The sequence below is a fragment of the Mesitornis unicolor genome, unplaced genomic scaffold, assembly GCF_000695765.1.
Source record: "Mesitornis unicolor isolate BGI_N332 unplaced genomic scaffold, ASM69576v1 scaffold32506, whole genome shotgun sequence".
In the NCBI taxonomy this organism is placed as follows: domain Eukaryota; kingdom Metazoa; phylum Chordata; class Aves; order Mesitornithiformes; family Mesitornithidae; genus Mesitornis; species Mesitornis unicolor.
This window is the reverse complement of record NW_010193523.1, coordinates 6,671-28,699: the sequence shown is the minus strand read 5'-3', so window position 1 is coordinate 28,699 and position 22,029 is coordinate 6,671. Positions and strand designations below refer to the sequence as shown.

At 35.4% G+C, this 22,029-nt stretch overlaps 1 protein-coding gene across 1 annotated transcript in view; it reads right to left on the bottom strand.

The window, feature by feature from the left end:
• Positions 1-1,669: 1,669 nt before the first annotated feature.
• The window catches only part of REPS1 (RALBP1 associated Eps domain containing 1), a gene marked incomplete at its 5' end in the record, with an annotated part of 25,793 nt that continues 5,433 nt past the window's right edge, over positions 1,670-22,029 (bottom strand). Inside the window, 11 exons of the mRNA XM_010187488.1 lie at positions 1,670-2,653; positions 3,737-3,842; positions 4,474-4,622; positions 5,415-5,510; positions 6,939-7,124; positions 7,966-8,030; positions 8,806-8,924; positions 11,127-11,196; positions 13,413-13,514; positions 14,346-14,433; positions 17,519-17,599. Of these exons, the coding sequence (XP_010185790.1) occupies positions 2,585-2,653; positions 3,737-3,842; positions 4,474-4,622; positions 5,415-5,510; positions 6,939-7,124; positions 7,966-8,030; positions 8,806-8,924; positions 11,127-11,196; positions 13,413-13,514; positions 14,346-14,433; positions 17,519-17,599 (1,131 nt within the window). The remainder of the gene's footprint in view (positions 2,654-3,736; positions 3,843-4,473; positions 4,623-5,414; positions 5,511-6,938; positions 7,125-7,965; positions 8,031-8,805; positions 8,925-11,126; positions 11,197-13,412; positions 13,515-14,345; positions 14,434-17,518; positions 17,600-22,029) is intronic.

Sequence of the window (22,029 nt, the reverse complement as noted above, 5' to 3'; positions counted from 1 at the left end):
AAGACATAAGCAGTTTTTCAGTTAGCAGCTCTGCTGATCATGAAAAACTGGTTTAAAACATACTGAATGAGGCATTAGAAGTAAACCACAAAAATTCTTAGAAATAGACTTGTTGACAAGACAAATGTTCAGATTGCCCAAGTTCTTCACTTGAGACACTAACTTGATATTCCACTTGAAAGATATAGAAGTTACAGAAATACATACGTACGTGTCACATTTGAATGTAAAAGGCTTCTCACATTTAAGCTTAAAGTATTAAATTCTGATTTAAGAATCTTGCTGCTATAAACATAAGCTTAATACTTAAATATTAATATGAAAATAGTTCTATTTTTAAAATGTATTTTTAACTTTAAAATAAACTATGGACAAGATAGGGTTGGTTTGAAACCAACATTCTTTGACTTAAGTGACCCACTTTTCCACTTTTTTAAACACTGTTCTTGCTGACTGGCAGTTATAATAGAAGTGACTAGTCCGTAACTTTAAAGTCTTTTAGTTGTTTTTTTCTTTAATTTCCCTTGTTATATCTTTTTTTTGATGTCCAAGTCTTGCACTTTACTAATTAGCAAGACACAGTTGAAACGTAATTTATATGTAAACTTCGTGCCCATTTAGCTATCATTTCTTAATCCATTTACATGCAAATAGGAAGTATCTTCTTTTCATGCAACTATGACATTTGTCTTTCATATTAGAGAATCCTGCTTTGAATTATATACATAAACTATCTGCAACATTTCCATGACATTTGAAAAAATGTTGGAATAGTTATAGTAATAAAAACTAACCATAGTTATCCAAGCTGTGTATGCTAATCAAAAAGAGAAATGCTGCTTTTTCACTGTAACAGCATATCAGAACAGCAAACAAAAGTCTGTCTTGAGCTATTTTTTTGTAAGGGAAGTAGATGTTAAGAGAACTTCATTTAACCACAGAAGTAAGAGAGTGAGGACAAGGACTGCTGATAGGCAATCCATTTAGTTTTGATTTGGAAAGGTACTCTCAAGAAAATCAAACCAGAAACAAATACTGAAGAACGATACATTTCTTTGACTCAAGTCAGTACCAGCGTTTACTTTTTGGAAGTTACAACTATATTAAATTTGCTTATAGGAAGATGCAAAAGGAGTATAGCCACAGATTTCCAAGAGATTTTGATCACTTCCGACTAACAGCTAAAAAATCAGGGAAGAAAATGGTCAAGGGATTATGATCAACCACAGCATTATAAAACATTCCCTACAGACCTGTAATAAAACCCTCCCCCTTATTTGAATGAGTTTCAATTCCCATGTAAAGATGAATCAACAAAATTAAAATATTGTGCTGTTTTATTGGTGTAAAAATCACACAATTGCTAGTTCTGATTCTGCAGAGATACATCCATGCAGTTAAACATCTATGATCCCACAGCCAGAAGAAGCCATTAAATAGAATATCTGCTGTTAGTCAGCAATTAATGCAAATTTACATATGAGATCAAAAGGTGTGTATCATACAATATACAACAAATCCTAATACAGTACATCAACCTGAATAGCAGGATACACTCAGGGAATTCTGTTAATAGTGAAGCCTGTCTATATGCCAGAGAAATAAGGCCTGAAAACAAGATAACAGAAGGTACCCCAGAATTCCTAAGAAGCAAACTGTTCATTTTTTGTTTTTGCTGGGAATTAGAAGTTCATAGAGGTATTGACACATTACTTGACAATACAATTTGTTATAGTGAAGACTGGTGGATGTGATCTGTTATTAAAAGATAATGTGTGAAACATGCAATTACAGGTGGTGCTTAGGTAATGTGTAATCAATATGTTGGGGATTTACACCCAACTCTTTCACAAAAGGGAGGACTGAAAAAGGTCTGTTTGACAGACTACCAATTGTACCATAAATCTTTATATGCATTTAGCTGAATCAGGGTCATGAATGATAAAATCTGAAAACCTGGCAATCTGTGGTTACATACTCTATAATGTATGCAACAAAACCACAAAATCAAATCCAGTTGATATGGCAAACAGCCTGCAAGAACTCTGTCAACCTGAATAACTGGTTTATTGCAAAGAGACAGGCTTTTGAGAATTGTGAACAGCTTTCCAATTGTGAAAGGCAGCTTGGGAAGTAACATTGGCTGATGACAGATGACTAGATTTTCTCTTTTCTGGCACAATGAAATAAATGCCATAGTGAAAGAAGAGTTTATGTGCTTAAAGTTTGAAGTCAACTGATTAGCAATCCTTTTCTGCAAAGATGTTTCAACAGGAAAAAAAAACAGTAAAAAATTCCAGTTGGAAATATTGGCGACAAACTGCAAACCCAAGTCCAACAAAGATCACGGATGCCCACAGAAAATTATGTGAGAGGCAGTGTCACATTCAAGGAAAAATTTTTTTTTGTTTTCTCTGTACTGAAATTAAAATACTTAAATACAAAAGTGGACAAATTGACAAAACAGAACCACAACATTTAATGTAGAATAGAGTGCACTGAGCTAGATGCATGGATCTTTAAATAGGCTTTGAAACCAATACCCCTTTCAAAATTAGTAAATTCACAGTTAATGGCAGTAGGCTTAGAGGTGAGAGAAGGGTCGAAGTTGTTCCAGTTGGACTTCCAGGGAGATTCTCTCTTCAAGGACATCCTACAAAAGAAAGATTTTCTACTGACTGTCCACAGAGAATTAATATTAAAATTACCTCGTGATCAAAACTGTTAAATGTCAGCTTCAGTTCTGAGAACTAATGTCCAGGTCTTTTCTAGAATCTGGAGAACTCTTACCATAATCTGAATAGAAGACTGGCTAGCTAGTAATTACTCAAATTAAAATCAATACTTTTCTCCAAGGTGAAGCCATTTAGTATTACCTCATTCCTGTCAAATAACCCAGAATGACAAAGTGGTAACCAGCTGCAAACTCAACTATAATATTTTCAAATGAAGTCTAAATTATTAAGGGGGTAAAAAAGCTCTCATCTCAGTTAAATGATTTGAAACTCTCATTCCCTCCCCCCCCCACCCGTTTTTAACTCCTATGTGAATTTTACACACCTTGACTCTCATATTTTAATAAGTGAAATTCAGGCTTGATAATTTTTAAAATGGCCTATCTTCTAGTTTAGACAGTACCACATTATTTCATGATTACACTTAAGATTTTTTAATATTAACTTGATACATTAAAACTAGATATCTTAAGCAAAGAAAGATGGCAAGTGAAAGATGTTAAGATGGTGCCTGCAGATAAATCCAAAATGACAACAGCTGACCTAGGTAAAGATTACTATTGTTCTTAAACTGCAAGTTTTGTAGTCCAGATTGTTACACTAGTTTAAAAATATTTATAATTTTGTTAAGACTAAGTTTTGCGTTTTCCTTCAGAAAGCAAGCACCTTTAATTGGTCTTCTCAATACCGCTTTTAAAGTATCTGATGACCACAACAGCTACCCTGAATTATCAATACTAAGATTTCTGCTTTTTTATATTTTAGTAGAGCTGAAAGAAAATCGATACATTGAAAAATGTGTTTTGTAGCAGTAAAAATGTCCTTTGTATTTTCATGAAGCTTGTCACAATATTGCATGATCTATAAAAACAACTAAATATTTCCTATCAGTATCCTCTACTATATATATCATTGGTTTGCAGACATGCCTGTTACTGTGCATCACTAACATCTTGCCCTCTCAGGTTCTCCTCTTAAACATACAAAGATTATGGAATTACCTTTAGTTGCTGCTGTAGTTCACTATTCAATCTGGCCAAAACAGTGTTGGTTTCCTTGTTACGTCTGATTGATGCCTGAATTGCCTTCTTGTCTTTCCCCACTGACCTGAGAATATATTAAAAGTATTACAATAAGTCATTTTGTTGCTCAGTTGAACACCTCATTTATAGACCCTCTTTTTTAAATGAGCAGAATCCTCTTTTAAATTTAACTTGTTATAATGTTAATTTTCCCTCTTCTGTCTGGCTTGATTAACCTTGTTTGTTTGTGTGGAAGTCACATATACTTGGTTTCAATCAAACAGCAAGAAACACATTTTTAAAACTTGTGATAATCAATTTTCTGAAGTCCCAACGCACCATACCACATTAATTTACCTCCAAGTGACTAACGTATTAGTCTACTTTCATGCTAGGATGCAGATTATACATTTTGAATTATTCATAGTGACTATTACTTAAAATCAAGCACTACATCTTAATACTCCCACCACTTATTTCCAACGTACTTTCAGAAGCTAAGAGAGTTCACACTTCAAAACTCAAGATCTCTAAAAGGTGTCTCAGTAGTAGATGCTTTGGGACAATCTTGTTTAAAAAACAAAAACCTTTAAACTGCTAAATTAATCTAATTCAAACATATTGAAATTGTTTGCAATTACTAGAACAGAAAGCATGTATGCTCTTTAAATGTAAACTCTTCAGTAACAGATGTATTTATACACTTCTTGGGTTACCTAGGAATAGATGGCTGTGAAGCAAGAACAGCAGCTATGACACCTGTTTTCTGTGTATGTTCCTCAGCTTCGGGTCTTAGCTCATCTTCTGATTTTAATCTTCTGCGAATAGGCTTTGGTGGTGGAGCAAGCGGGGTAGTGCCTTTACCCTGAAGATGAAAACACAGTCTATTAGTTCTCACAAACTGCATCTTACTTGGATTATAACCTGGTAATTTGTGTTACATGTTCTCAAAACCAGTTATTGAGATAACTGAATTACAATCCATCAGATATTTTCTGGTGGACATCTAGCTGCACTTTCACATGGTCTGAAAAAAAACAAAACAACCCAACTTAAGTACTAAATCCCACCCCCCGGTGAAAGGGCAGTGAGTTGCTACACATTGACAAGGAACTGCATAAGCAGCAACACCATGGTACAACTGACAACTGCAAATGGAGAACAGCTCAGAGCATGCTTTGCCTCCAGTAATTATGTATCTGTAACAAAAAAAAAAGTTCTGCACTAAAAGTTTTGCTCTGTTTCAAAAAACTGAATACTTACAAGTATCTTAATTTTCTGCTATCTTGAGAATAAAGCTAACAATGAACATTTTAAGGAAAATCTTTTTCACTGTGAGGGTAACAGAGCACTGAACAGAATCCCAGAGAAGTTGTGGAGTCTCCTTCTATGTATGACCTAGTCTAAGTGATCCTGCTCTGGCAGGGGGGTTGGACTGGATGATCTTTTGAGGTCTCTTCCAACTCCTAACATTCTGTGATTCTGTGATCTTCTGATGCAAAAAAATCACCATAGGCATGCCTATTTCAAGCACATACTTGACCTAAGAAAACTGGGTTCACATAGAAGCATATAAAGTTGCTGCTGCAAATCAAAACAGACATAATTTAGTATACATCAGACAACTGCATTCTCCTTCCAAGTGTGCTTTGCGTACCGCACTAGTGGGGACATTAGCAGGTGCTTTGTCTTCAACTCTTCCATCTCCTTTGGCAACTCTAAGAGAACTTGCAGAATCAGAGGGCTTCTCAACCTAAAGGGATATAAACTATATTTAGAAAACTACTTCATTTGGCAACAGCTGGAATAAATAGAGGTATGTTGTGTTTCTGATACATAAATACAGCTAACACATGAAATTCTAGTTCAAGTCTTTAGAAGCACAGGCTGGACTATAACAACAATGGCTGTTTTGGAGCAAAACTATCTAAAACTATCTTAGTCATAGACACTGTTTTGGCCTGGGAGCAGCTTATAGAAGAGGCACATAGTAAAAAGTTGAACTTCCAGAATCAAGAGTCAGACCTGTCTTTTGATACAGAAACTAAGGTTTAATAAAGAATCTAAAATCACTACGACAAAAAGATGAAACAGTCACTTGAAAGTACTCCGCTCTCAAGCATTGTACTCTGGATGTTAAAAGACCTCCAAACAAAGTCCCCAATGTTACAAGGCGCTGTATAGTACAAAAGAGGCTGTTGCTTGATGATCAACTGCTGCAGCTGTTTCTGCTACTACATTATGACCATTTTCTATTTGTTACTGCCAAAGGTTAATCCCTCCAATGGAACACAATGCAACTGTTCCCCATCCATCTCAATGCAAAACAATCAGCAAGCTTAACTTAAGCAGTATTCAGTGGCAGCTTAAGCTAACATAGCTGATTTTGCAATGAAGTACATGGAGAGTGCTCAAATGGTTTTATGTCATTGATCTTCCTGACAAGGGGAAGCAAGAACATGCTGCTGAGAGTTGGGAGAGCTTTAAAGCACCACAAGTACTTTTGCAATTGAAGATGCACAAGTGCCCCAGAGAACTTACAGTCTGGATGAAGGCTACAAATTGAGAAAGGAAAACACTGAGTAATTCACATAACAGCAGTAAACTGTTTGGACATTAATAGGAATAATCTCTGAGCCTTCCAAATTTTTAAGTCCTGTGTCTGTAGTAGGAAACAAGGGTTTGTGGACATCTCTAATTATGCATTATAGAAGGATGCCAAAGTTCTATTTGCTTTAGCTGTTTGTCCAAAAGCTTTGAACAAAACCGAATTAATGGAGTTTTAGCAGATGTTTATGATACTTGGCAGTCATCTCATTTATTAAGACAGACTACTTTAAAACTTACCAGCAAGTCATTTGGATGGCTGGCAAGAGTGAGCACAAGAAAAGTTGTACCCGTGCTAAGTCTTAAATGCACCGACACAATTATGTTTGTGTACATATATACTAGCAAGTACAAAATCTTTTTAATTACATTCAAGAAGTGAGAAGAGAATATAAGAATTTTTTCTGCCTAGGTGCTTGACAGTTACCAAATAAGTGTAGCAGTGTGTAAAGTAATTGCTTTCTAGCAGTGTATTGGGACACCATAAAAAAACCCCACTAAGTTCAAACAGCAGAACAGATTTTAAAGAAGTTGGTGATATTAAGCAATTGACAAGATCTTCACTTCTGCTCACCTGCAAGACTTCTGAGTGTGTTTCAATTTCATCTTCTTCCTCTTTGTTTACACCTGAAACAGCAAATGCCTCAAACTGGCTGAAGTCTGCAAAATTTGGCTGTTCTGGTATTTGTTGAGGTGAGGTACTAGTATGAGCTATTAGGCCTTCAGCATCTACTGGGCGATGCACATGAGGACCTGCACCCTGCAATAAAACAACAAAAATATTTAGTGACATTATTCTTAACATATCTGATGCAAAGAATCTCACCAAACAACAGTTTGTGAACAAATGTTAATTTACCTTTTTAGTGGACAAAGATTTATGTCCTGTCAATAGGACAAAGTGGATCTTATCCAAGATGCAGACAGACCACTCTTCATGTTTATAAAAACAGAGAAGTATTTAAGAGAAAAGGAAGTTCAAGCAGATGTGCTACTATCCAGAGAATGAGACCAAAGATGGATGCACCATAGGACTACCTAGACTCACTGGATGGATAATTCTGCTGTAACACAGTCCAGCCTGTTACAGATTTTTAGTCTGGTTCCATAGGGAGACATGCCTATATGATCACATTGTATGGAATATGTCTGCCATTGTACCCTCTTTCCTTGCAGACAATTTTTGTACCTACTGACTGACTTCAACTGCTGGTAACTCAGATTCTAACACGTAGCTGTTGCTGAAAAACAACTGAAAAGCAATTTTATCTGTCCCATGTCAGGTCTGCACAGCAGTTGAAGGATTCATCTGGTTGAGACAAATTAAGATCAATTTTTGCAGGATTTGTTTTCTACCAAACCAACTAACTGAACTGACTCAGATAAGGACTACAAAGATCGCCAAGCCTATGACAAAGGAAGAAGTGATTCTTTGTTCAGAAAAGGCTAACATTTGGCTACAGTCTAGGTTATGCCATAAAATACCAAGGTTTCAAAAAAATACCAAGCAATATCTCTTGCAAGTAGTAAGTTAAAATTCAGAGTCAAATAAAAATGATGCACCAAGTTAGAGCAAGATTTTTCAGAAGTGACAACATCACCTGTGAAGGCTGTGGTCTTGGAGGCACTGCAGGGGGATAGGCAACAACTCCAGCCTGTTGCTGTCCTGCAAAAGAGGCATCAAGTTTAGCCAACATTGTTACTCTTCACATTATGGTGCTATCTAATTTTTTGACTTGTCAACATAGAGAAATCTTGCATTTTGCCTACATATAAACTTGTCATACCAAGGACCACAACCGTAATGTCATCTCCTTTCAAATTTGCAAACAGGCAAAACAAGAAGTCAGAACAGGGATCTGGTCCTTTGTTCCAGCTCAAAGTACAGGCATGGTCCTACTTCGCTTATCTGAGTCCTTTTTTCTTTTACTCTCATTATATATTCTTAACATTTTGTCATACTTCATCAGTACTTTTCAATCCAGGATCATAAGTTAGAAGTACAATAAAAACTCCTAAGTAGAGCATCAGAAGTGATCTTTAATCATTTCTTCTGAAGTGCAATACTTCGCAAATACATCTGATACCAAAAGTTCTTCTCTTGAAAATTTACTGGCAGATGCAATTCATTGCATGTAGGTGCACTACCAAAATATTGTGTCCTGACTTTGCTTCCCACATTCATTCAGAAGACTACAATGCTAGCATTCAAAATGTACTTCTAAATTATCTGTTTAAGCAAAGTGGAGTACAAATTCTAATACAAACAGTAAGAGTGACAACATTTTCAGTTTTTTCATTCATAAACAGTGTTTTAAAAAACACTCTAAATCTTTCTTCAGAGCTAAAAAAACCCCTGTCTGCTTCAGGAACATATGTACTGAAAAATAATATACAATAGGAACACAGTATATTTACCTGGGGTAACACAGTATATTTACCTGGGGTGACTGAAAAGGACCTGTTCATATCTAAAGATGATGATCGAGAATGAGAAGGATGAGGTCTTGGGGGGGGTGGCGGTGGTGCAGTGTTATCTGGAGATGTTCCTGAATGTGATCTGCAAAACATATAAGCTTCTGTAATGATTTTAGGCAGCTACAACAGAACTAAAATTCAAAAGTTCTTCACAGTATGCAATTAAAAAAACAGTATGATAGACGGAAAAAGGCCTGATTGCCATTGATTTTGAAGATTAAAACTGATTTTGCAAACTTCTGATATTCTTTGATTCCACAATTGTTTTTGTATTTCTGTTTACTTAAATCTCCATTATACAAATTATTCTTGTATTACCACAAGTAATTTATCTTGGGGAAAACCAATAGCTTGACACACATCCCAAGCAATGATACTTCAGAGAATTCTAAATATGGTAATTCCATCCAGATGGTAGTCACTATAATTTTCAAAGTATGTAAGATGTAGTCAGCAGTCTGACTTGGTTTTACAAGGGTTAAGTTCAATGCCACTGAAGAAGAACATTAAGTTTCTCTTGGACCTGCCTCCATGTATATTAAGCTTAAGGACTACCTCAGTGTACAAGAGAACTATTTAATTCTCTGCCTGAAATTTTTCAAATGTATACACTTGGTAGCATCTTGAGAAATTTTAACTCATTCTTAGGTAGGTTCACCATCTAGTGGGTACTTCTTGTAATTTCATTGAGCACACACTCGGAAAGGACAGGATGAAGTACTACACTAAGTGCCATTTAACAGGGATTTATTGCATACAGAATTTTTGTACAGCTTCCACTTAAAAACAGCTTGCGGTCTGAGCAAGACAGATTTACTGAATCACTGACATGAATACACCTACTCTTTCATTCAACTCAAAAAAAAAGTGATAAAAACATGTTCTGTGACTGAACTTCTGTAACTATCATAAAACATAAAACTAAGAGAGGTAAGAGGTACCTAGGTTTCACATAAAACCTGAAATTCTTGAATGTGTAAGTCCAGACAGAAAATGGAGTTATCACAATGGAAAAATTTGCTCCCTTAATGTACTCTCCAGGACAATGCTTCTGTAACACTCTAACCTCCCAACTGATGAAATCTAATTACACTGAATCCTAGGGTCATCCCTCTAGCTAGTCTAGTAGAAAACACATAAGTAGGATTAAAAAAAAGGGAGAAAGTAGCTTAAGGAGACTCCTGAAGCATTGTCAGTTTTTGCTTTTTTAAAATACAAAAAGTACTCTGGACTGATGGTAGAGTAGGACAAAGTCATCTCTATAGATCAAGCTGCAATTGGTACACATTAGTGGAAGTAAAAAAGGAAGTGGGAGAAAAATTTCCTTTCTGGATACTGCCAGATCTGGACAGAAGCTACCTGTGCTGTAAAGTGACAACTCATCAGAAAGCTTCACCCATCTACACAATTTCAGTAAGAGAACCCAACCCAAAATCAGAGATGAAAAGAATATGTTGAAACTATTATGTTGATAGTGCAAAACAACATACAGAGAAGCAGGACAGACAATCAAATTTGCCATTAAGTAACAATGGAGGAAAGAAGTTTTCAAGCTGCTGTTCTGAAAGGCAATTGCAAATCTTTCTTTGCTATTGAAGTCACCCTTATTATTTTTGTTTTGAAACTTACCTCTGAAACTGATTGTAAGATGGTTAATGGCGTAGCTGGTTTTTAATCCTATTCAGGCAGATTTAATGGGAACAATTAGCACCAGCTAGTACAGCACATTCTCTTATGTCAAACAATACAGCTGTTGGTTATGTGCTGGCATAGCTTCCTCCAATCCCTTAATTTATGTTGGGCCTATTACTGCTCTTCATTTTAGAAAAGTCCATTATAAAAATGCCATTATATTTCTAATTTATGTTTTATTCTTCTTTTATGCTACAAAGTCACATTAATGTCTAATGGATATTTTTAAAAATACAAAAAACTGGTTTCAAGTAACATCATGATTTCCTGGGCTAACATTTCCTTGATTAAGGAGAAAGTCTTTATCAAGATTTCTGACTGAACGTGGCATTTCATTTAATTGACCAACCCCAAACAAATTTTTGGACTACATTATTATTTTTCGAATTTTTCACTTTGCATGTTAAACAGGAACGGCATAGATTGTTAATATATTAGAAAACAGACTGCCTCAAGATTCCCGAGTGTTGAAGTTAAGAATCTATTTAGCCATCATTTTACAAAGTAGTTGTCAAACAACCAGAAGCTCAGAACAGGCTTCTTTAAACACCTTTTTTCATTTGTTTGTTTTCCCCGTTGCTATTCAACTGACCTTTGCCGTGTTACAGTGCTTCCAATTTGCTCTGGATCTGAAGTATAGGAGTCCGAACTGCTGTAACCGTCTGCTGGTAAAAGAAAGTATAAAGTTTCATGTTTGTTTTGCATTATTAATATATGCCAACAGATATAGGTAATATATAATTTCAAATACCCTATTTTTATTTTTCAAAAAGGTTTATGTCCTTGTATTACTTCCTTGTAAGGTATCATTTGGGCAGGATTCAAAATCCAAGAGTCTGAATAATTGAAGGATTCAATTCAAACCAAGTCCCCTTGCCCAGTACTATGAGTTGCTGGTTACTACTGGGATGTACTAAAGAATAAACAATGACAATAATGTTGCACTTACAATAAAAAAAAAATTCATAAGTAATAATTTTTAAACACTTGACATTCTATCACTCCAACAATCATAGAATGTATTGGGTTGAAAAGGACCTTTAAAGATCATCTAGTCCAACCCCCCTGCAGTAAGCAGGGACAATGTTACTAGATCAGGTTTTCTCGGAGCCCCATCAAGCCTGACCTTGAATATCTCCAGGGATGGGGTCTCCTCCTCATCTCTGGGCAACCTGTTCCAGTGATCTACTACCCTCATATCGAATAACTTTCTTCTAATATCCAACCTAAATCTACCCTTTTCTAGTTTAAAGTCTAGTAACAAGAGCAAGGGACATCCAAGACAAAAAGCAAGGAGCAGGACATGCTTGATTTTAGAAGTGTTGAAGGACTGTCACCAGTACACAGATGAACTCAGTAGCTTTGCTACTACTGTAACTTCTGTACCTTCAAGGCTAGTAGTCAGCTCTGTTTTGGACAAAATCTTTTAAAAAGCTTTTAGCTTTTGGTTAAGGCAACCTATAAAAATGAAAGATGCTGTTACAGCATCACAAAGACTAACTTCCCCCAGTTATCACATTCTGAGGTTGTGTATCCTCTCTCCTTTGTTTCCAATCACACAGCTAAAGAACATTAGGAAATGTCATTACCAGGACAGCAAGTCTGTATTAAAAAAAAATCCTGTTAGATTTATAGAGGTCTTTTAAGCATCAGAAATTAATTTTCTAGAATTAGCTTGTATTAAATGATTTCTCCAGGACTCACCTGAAAGGCGTTAACCGCCCAAATTACTAACAATACTGACAAGAGCCCATGATAAATACAGTTTGAGGTACTACAGGATGGCTTTATGTTACACTGCAGTGAGGTTTGTTTAACCTTCACTACATTATTCCTTTGAGGGAAGAATACTTCTTGGTGCTAACAGCCCCTTTATCAAAGGTTAAGCTGTACTCTGATAAGGAAAAGGGAATACAGAAGGGTTCTCAGAACTTAAGATCCTGCATATAGTAGTAGTTGCCCCAGTAAAAGACTGTTTACTCATTCTTTCTTTCGCATCTGAACACTACCTAGTGAAAACAGAGCTCTGCTTGAAAAGAAAGAGACGGACAGGTTAAAGACATTGGTCAGAATGAAGAATGCCACTGAAACCGAGTTCAGAAAGAAAGCAAAACACATTGCAAAAAGGAACCTTCTGAATTACTCCTGTATTACAAAACAACCAAAACACTTTTGCCTTAATGCTGCATAGCAAAGGACTCAAAGTTATCAGTTCTTCAAACCTTATTTTTATCAAAGAAAAGTTCCCAGCTTACAGAAAGCAAAAAATCCCAGAAACAGACTCCAGAGACTCATTCAGGCTACATATGATCTGGAACCTCTCTTGATATTAGACAAATAGACCTATTAAACTAAAATAATCAAGATGTTTTAGATACAGGAGATACTGAAAATCAAACAGGCTATTAGAAGCAAAGAAACAAAAAAGAACCCAAAAAAGAAATCTATACGTCTAGCTTATTTTCTGAGTAGCTAAATCAGATGAAAATTGCCTGAAAATGTTATGGTCAGCAAGTTTACTCTCTTCAGAAAACATCATGTTACATGGTTCTGAGGAAGCAGAATCAAATGCTACTTTGTCAATTCCATTTTCCATACATTTCAGTTTCTCACTATAAGATTAAAAGAGATAACGAGAAGATGGAAAGGAGCTCACAAAAATAAACTTTTTGAACATAAACGGCACTGATATAAGTAGACCTTTCTTAATTACTACTTCTAATGTATACTTCATATCAGAAATGTATTCTTAGGATAGGTTTATCTCATTTTAGAACTGCAGCTATCTCGCAAGTTTTCATTCATGAAGAATCTACATATCAGATCTACACTTTGCATAATGTAAAAAATGGTATCAGAAAGTACTTTTGATACTTACTGACTGTATTTCCAGCTGTAAATTTTACAGATGAACTCATTTTGTTTTCTTCCGGGAGATCAGGTGGCTTCACAAGTAGTGGGCTAGTGGGGTTAGCGTGATCTAGATGAAAAAAAAAAGCCTAATAAGCAAATGTATTCAAACCAGCCTTTACTTCTGATGCCATTACCTTTACATTTTCTACCCTTATCTGAAGTGCTGTAATCAGGACCAAAATTGCTGTACTTCAACACTTTTTTGGTGTATTAATTACTTAAACTTCAAAGTTATACATTTTAATAGCGTTATTTCTATTTCTAAATTGTTCAGAGTTGGAAATCTTTGCCTGTTTACAAGGCTAAGTTTTAAAAGAAATGTCATGGCAGAGGGATTGGAACTAGATGGTCTTTAAGGTCCCTTCCAACCCAAACCATTCTATGAGTCTGTGATTCTATGTTGTGGATTGCGCATGAGTTATATGACTTCAGGGAATATAAGCATATTGGGACACATCTGAAGGAAAATTATCAAAACACCTTGCTTATTTTTGACCAGAGTATTAAAAAAAAAAAAGGGGGGGGGGGGGGAAGGGGCCTGCAAATACTCCCAAATGCTGCCAAGTTTCAAAATAATAAACTCAGTATTTCTGACAACAGTAGAACAACTTTTATTAATGCAGGCTTTGTTCTCCATCTTCCTTCAGTATTTAATCAGGAAAACTATACATTCTCCTGGAGGCCCCAGTCAAATCTGTATCATGTTGCTCCTCAACAACTCCAAGCAATGATCTCCTATAGATGGTGAAATCCCCACTGTAGCACATGGCCAATCCAAAAACACTGTATCTATCCGAACAGTACTCTAATTCTTAACTCTGAGAATCTCATATTTAAGGAAGCAAAGACAACTCTAATAGTACAAAACTTTCCTTATTAGCAAGAGAAAACATCCTACCACTTCCAGTTCTTTTAAGCTCCATTTCCTGCATGTGGATTTTGCTTGGAGTCATTCTTATGGGAACTGGGTGCACAATTGCAGTGTCCTGTGGAGGAGATCAGAGTTAAGTGATGTTAATCTAGTTTTAAATTGTGGTATTAAGAGTGTCTGACACCATGTGAAATACCATTTCTAAGCAAAATTTCAGATTTTTTTTTTTTAACAGAGCTCCAGGGAATTAAATATACCCATAAAACCAAAACTCAATAAGACGAAGCTTCTCTAACAATTTGTAAGGTATAACCCAACATACTACTATAAAAGGACATTAGAAATGTTTCTATAGATAACCGCATTGTCAACAGGACCTGAATTTTAGCAGCTTTCCACCATTTTTGGCATACCAGTATCTGTTAGTTCAACTACATCCACAATTTCAAAAGCCCACTCCTCAGCTTCACTTATGATGCCTCACAAAGGTATGGCTTCTTTCAACAGTATGAGTGATTCTCTATAAAACAGGTACTTTGTAGTAGTTTAAGACAAGCAGTTTCATGAGCCTCTAGAACAGTGAAATCTTCTCAACTTTAGGATAATAAACCCTATAGAATCTATCTCTAGATTGGCTCTGACCTTACATTCAGGTCATTTCTTTGTAGTTCAAACAAGGGACTCCATTTTAATGTACTTAATAGACAGCTCTTTCCATTTGGTTTGGAGGCTGAGTGTAGACAGCTTAAAAAAATTATCAAAACTTAGTTTGTTCACAAGTCACCTAAAATACGGACATAGCTGTCTGAAGTTTTTTTACCGTCATCTATATTCAGAATGTATGAATGGGTGGGACAATGACACCACCCAAAAAGAAATCCCAGATTGTATTCTGTCCCTAGAAATAACAAGAAGTTTCCAAACTACGCTGGTATCAGAAATTTAATCTGTTCTGACTATGCAAGTAGATCAATTTCACCAAGCACAATATATTTACATTAATATTTTCTAAAGCTGTTTAAACTGACTTTCACTACTCTTGTTGCAAATATAACTTTTAAAACAAATTTCTAGTCACAGCTCAAACACACTCGTTGCACCAGGCTTTCGGGAATCATTATTACTTTAAAATATATTGCACCTCTTTTCCCCCGTGCCCTGTATAAGGATTACCATTCAAAGATCACTCTTGCTGTAGCTACTTCAGTCCTCTGCTGTAATCTAACACACAGCTACTACAAAAATCATGTCTCAAATAGTTAAATGAATCTCTATATAATGTATTAATTCAGATCATGAATCTAATTTCACACAAAACAACTTCATGTTACCAACTTTCACTTAAAATAGGCAAATTATGTTTCCATACTGCGCATTGAATGTACTGTTTTACTCTTTCCACTTTTCTTTAACCTCCAAAGCAGCTTCCAACAAAAAAGAAAGTAAAAGAACAGGTCTATGAACTTACTCTTCAGTTGCTAACAACTGCTCGAGAAAGCCGATTCTCTCCTTTGGGAGAGCAAGAGCTGTTCAATAAATCAGTCCCTATGCATCACCATCAAGACTGCTAAATTAAGAAGTCTACATACTGCCAACTGAGAATTTGCTGTCATTTGTTCTTATTTTCATGTGAAAATAAAGACTCTTAAGTATCTACTCCCAAAGTCTGTTACCTTAGCAACCATCAAAGATGCTCATTCTTTTAATTTTTTTTCAACTACAAGCACTGTAAGAAAACGACTCAAGAATGTGATCTCCCAGTATATTTTTTGTATTTCTACTGAATTTGTTTATACTCACATTCATAGACAGACGTACATATAGATAGCTATATATGAGTTTTCCATAAATCATCACTGTTCTACTTGTAAATTATCAATGTATAGGAAAAAAGTTTCAAGCTTCAGATTTCTGTCATTCACCAATTATGTGTAAAAGTAAATGACTATCTTACGGTGGAAACAAGACAGTGATAGCTCTTTACTGTCAAGCTACGTTTTCACTTTTCTACACAGTAAGAAACAACTATAAACTTATTTCCATCACGTTTACTTCATTAAAACAAAAATACAGTACAGTTAAATCACAAAAGTGTTTCAGATGAAAAAGGGCTGGTTTTCACTTTAAGCATGCCATTTTCATGTGCTTTGAATGTTTAGTAAGGGCAATTCTGAGCACAGGGATCAATGTAGTTTGAATTCTAGCTTCCAGCATCTAGAAATACTATTTCCACATAAATATCAGTGCTAATGCTGAGAGCAGACCACTGATATATTTAAGATTACGTATATTTATGTACTCTCTTTTCAGAAATGTCCTTTTCAATACTAAAAGCAGTTAAATGTATATTATGTACACCTATTTTATTATATAATCAAATGGACAGTAACACTGTAATTAATTAAAATGGACACTAATAGCAGTAATTAAAGTTGTGAAAAGCAGGATGAAAGCAGCAGCTAAATACTGAAGTAATTTTAACACACTTCAGAACTGCTTTAATGTCACATGCTGTGAAGTTTAAAACCAGCAGAACTCGAAACACTGTAGTGAATTACTGGCTCCCAAACTTGGCAAGATATCTAGCTACATAATCTTTCAGAGCACTCCTCACTGAGTAAAGCATTAGAAAAGCACAGGTTTAGCTGGAGAAATACCAAAAGCCTTATTAATAAGTAACTCGGTGAAAACATTAGGAGTATGAAATACCACATCCATTAAAGCACAGCAGATTTTTCAGTAGAGTTAGCATTATCAACTCTTGAAGAGTTTTTGCAAACCAAGCTTTGCAAGTTGAAAAAACCAAAATAACACTAAAGACAAAACCTAAAATGGGACTGGTTTATCACTGGGAGTGGCCCTTGCACCGACTTACAAGTATTAAAAAACCCCCACTATACTATACACTATACTATACACTATACTATACACTATACTTAAATACTTTGTGTAAAAGAGGTTTTGATAGAAGTCTTGTATTACATCAAAACCAAGGGGAAAAAAGCATTCTTTGATTTAGGTATTAAACTTGAGCAGTACTAGAAAATTTATATTCCTAAAATAATCAACAAAATTAAGAAGTCTGCCACCATTCCCCAAAAAGCAGTCCATGGAATCATGCGTAATAGCTAAATACAATGAATGAAAATTCAGTGTTAATAAAATTAATTTCAAACAAGCAAGCTAAGTGATTGACTTACAGGATCAGCTGGTGCAATGTTAGAATCAAATTGGGTCAGAGTTTGTGAGCTTGAAGAGCGTTCGCTAAATGTCTCCCACTGCTGAACAGACAGAGGAGAGAAGTCAGCATGATGAGAAAGATGGGAGTAAAAGATCACTGAGGAGATTTAGCACAGTAGTTTGGAGGTTGCACTGGAAAGCACTGTATTTGCACTGCGCAGTGCTTGGAAAGCACACATACACATTAAGGATTTCTATTTCAGTCTGGTATCGTTGTGCAACCAAGTTTGTTATCTGTCAATATTAACCTTCACATTTACATTTCATAATGAAGATATATGCGCACAGTCAACACAAAAGTACCCTCAGAGTTCATTTGCCAATGAGTATCATGCAAGTAAAGAAACTGGTTAAGCCATTCAAATACTGTAAAGATAAAACCAGTAACACATGTTGTGTATTTGTAATTAAAAAAACCACAGAAAGATTCCTCAGCTTTGTAGCTGCCGAGTTGCAAGCATATTTTTGAACACTGATTTTCTTACAAGATCCCAGACAAATGAACACTGAGTACTGCAATTACACCAGTTCAGCTTGTCAGTGCAACCCCCGAGAAGTGATTCTATGCTGTAAGAGTTTTTTTACAAGTCTAAATCACTGACACAGCAAAGAATTAAATTCAAACATACTGTCAATTGCTAAAAGCAAACAAGTCCATCTCTGAACAATTCTGTAAGATATAGGCATGCTGTATCAATACATGGTTGTCAAGAGTCCTCATGCTTAGTAAGTCAATCTACAGCCACAACTGGATCAACAATATACCAAAGTACCTAAAATTAGTCTGTGATGCAGAAACCAGATTACAAATCAAAACAGGAAGGCTAAACTTGTTATATTTTAGTAAAATAACAAATAAATATTAATCCAGTTTCAAATACTACAACAAAAATGACAAACACAAAATTTTTAGCACTCAGAAAATTTGACAAAAATTATGTTAGTATAGTTGTGAAAACAAGTCAATATTCTTGTCCCACCTCTATAGGCAAAATCAATGTCAATGATTCCAGAAGATACAGGACAAACTACATGGTGCTAGTCAACCTAATCTCATGTGTTCCTCTACACTGAGCTACAGTCAGATAATGGTCCGGACGAAAACAGTTATTTCAGAAGTAACTCTTTATGAAAATTCCTAAATAACTGCTTTCAATCAGCTGAAATTAAATTCAGAAAAACATCAACTAAATTCGTAAGTGCTTTCATACATGGTGCCGCTCCTTGTAGGGACAGAGCCTTATCTCCCCATTTCAAACTTTAAATTAAAGCAAAGATTATGTGATACTGTTCATATGGGATTTTTTGGGGTGGGTTTTTTTTGTGTTGGTTTTGTTTATTTTTAAACACACAAAATGATCCCCTTTGTGGACAGAATCAAATGAAACCTTTTTAGTAAGGATGAACCATTTCCCCTTCCTTACTGCTCTGTCTCACTCCCTGTCTTGAACAGCTCATCTCTGTGTGTCTCCACCCCTTCGTGAAGAGGCAGCATTGCAGGTAGGCCGGAGCTATAGAAACTGCGCTGAGTGAGCCAGATTTTAACTAAGTCAGACACCTGATGGCCAAGTTCTGCCAACCTTTCCTCTCATTTGGTCTCTTGTGTTTACACAGCTGCTCATTTTCATGAAACATGCATCAATGTTTATTTTAGGACTACCACTACTCTTTTAAGCTTGATTTGGCCAGTGGCTTCAAAGTTACCGGTGAGACTAGCAAACAGACCATTCGACTACAGAAATATTGTTTCTTAATTTTTCAAAACTTCATAAAGGCATACAGCATCAATGCTATATTTAAGATCAATGGTAAAATATTTTTTTAGAGATCAATGCTGAATTTAACTCTTATTCTACTCTGCTGATGCCAAACTGCAGGACATTTATTACCTGTCCTCAGGTTCCCTAATCTGAGCACAGACAAATGAACAGCAACACCTCCTGACTGCTCTGGGGAAGATGCTGTTTGTGTTCCATCCTGAAATACTCCCAGAAGCTGGTTACTGCTAATCCACCAGTTAATAGAAAGCTACATATATTAAGGAACTACTGGACTGCATCTCAAACTCTGTGCAAGGTTTAAGACCATTGACAATGCAACTGATTAGCTAGGATAAAACTCCCACTAGCTGAAATGAAAATATGTGTCTTCTAGGCTTAAACAAATTCCTTCAAAAATACTTTCAAAAGGTTAATTACTAAGAACTAAAACTCAAAACCACCTGAACCATTACTAAAAAACCACTAAGATATTTGAAACAAGGTGCAACAGTCAACTCAAAAGCAAGTTTCCACATCTGTGTCAAAGCTGATATGACCATATGACACTAAACAGTTTAAAAAACCAAAAAATTAATAGGCTTTTCCATTTTGTTTAAGGTGTCAGAACTAAGTGCTCAGCCTTAAGACTGGATGAAAAAGATGTCTGAAGTGAGAAAGAAGTGATGAGTGAAGAGATGAGAATGTAAAGCATATAGTATCCAAAACTAGGTAGATTTTCATGGTGCTTTTTAAGTTTGAGACTGATGCCTTGGTCCATACTTGTGAGTTTACAGTAAACTGAGCCGGGCAACTGGACTCCAAAAACCAGCTGTGAGCTAGGAAGAACACAGTAACCAACAATTCTGAAACTAGCTGGGATGAAGGCGCCTGAGATGACCCAAAGATTTATACATTTTTCAAGCCATTCATTCGTTGATGACAGCTGCAACAGGTTCAAAGAGGGAACGATTAGATTGGTGCCTGCAGTAACAGCTGAATTTTTTTCATGGCATTAAACCCTTGAGGACTTTGACCTTGCCAAAAGGAAAATGCTGAGGAGCAAGAAGCATGCACAGCAATAAGAGCTGAAAAATCAGAAATTCTTTTGTGTTAGAACAAAAAACTCAATTTTAATGTTTATCTCTTATATTTTAGTATAGTTAGTATTTGGTAGTATATTTAGTGTAAGAACTTTTCCAAACCTTTTAAAGTTTTAGCAGAACTAATTTATTTTCAGAAAGAATATAGCACATTATCTATCTGAATGGACAACGGTTTTTTTACTACAAGGTTCTGTCTGACAGAAAATTAACATTAACTTTATTCCACTACTGCAATTATCCTATTCAATTGCTTTGAGTTGCACTGGACACTGAAGGAATCTGATGAATTATGATGCAGCCTACCAAATTATAAGCGTATTAAATCTTCATTGCAAACATAAGGGAATGTAGCGATGCAAATTTTAGTACAGTTACAGACACTGACAGCTTTTCAGCAACAACTGAGTATCTGCCTATGTCTCTCTGAAAACTTAACTTCCTATCAAGTGTCCAAGAGTCACTCTACCAAAAAGAACAACTAAGAATCACTGAATAATTTCCTATATTTTTTACTTGGTAAGGACATCACTGTGATGCTAGCATTTGCCCTTAAAAGGAACAGCAAACTTTACAAAATCCTTCCTCCTTAGAGACCAAGAAAGCTTCCTCTGCTCCTAACTTTAATTCTAAAAATTTGCTTATTTTCTGTTTTATACTAACTCTCCTTTGGTTTGTCTAAATCTTTTACTACCAACCTTCTATTCACTTGAAGTCTAACAAAGAAAGAAGAAAGCCACAAAAAGCTCTTTCAATAAGAGAAGCAGGTAAGATAGCACTCAGCTACTGACAGAACTATCTTAAATGTTAAATAAAGTTTCAGATTCTTTTTGAGAGTCTCAGATTATTAAATGAATAAGCCTACATCATCTTTGTAGTACAGTTGCACCCAGGAACTCATTTGAGTGTTTTAAGTAGCTCTTAGAATAAATAAATATTTTATTTTAAGTCACAAAAGCAAAAATGTTAAAATAGAGCAACAAGAAAAACTCCAGGAATCAATCCCTTACAGGCTTTGTAAACAATGGGTATTTGTGGGGAAAAGAAAAATATCCCGTTTGGTAACTTTGGTTTCAAATTCTGACAAGATATAGCTTTACTGTATCAGACTGCTTATATAGCAAATATGTATGGCAAAAGATGATAAAGCAGCAGTACATAACAGCAAAGATTTAAAATTTAAATACTTTTAGCCAGTGGCTAGCTTCAGATTCAACTTTGAGTCTTTGCTTCTGACACAAACCTAGAGCTATGACCTCTACATTACTAGTGAGATATTTTGTATTTCAGGGTAAAATAATCTCCAGAAATAAGTCTCTATGTCCAGATTGATCAGAAATCTATTTTGAAGTTTTGCAAAAGTGTTGATTACAAAAGTGTTTCAGAGGTAACAAAAAACTCCAATGAAAAACCCACCCTTGAAGAAGAAAAAAAAAAAAATCAAGAATAAATTCAGCTTCAATAAACATGAGATCATTTTCCCCTTAATGTAAAATTTAATTACCATTAATGATAACATTTAAAACATGAGCTCATCTCACAATGAGAAAAATCAGCTGGAAAACATCACCTTTTTTTACAATTTAACATGTGTAGAACATTCCTTTGTCT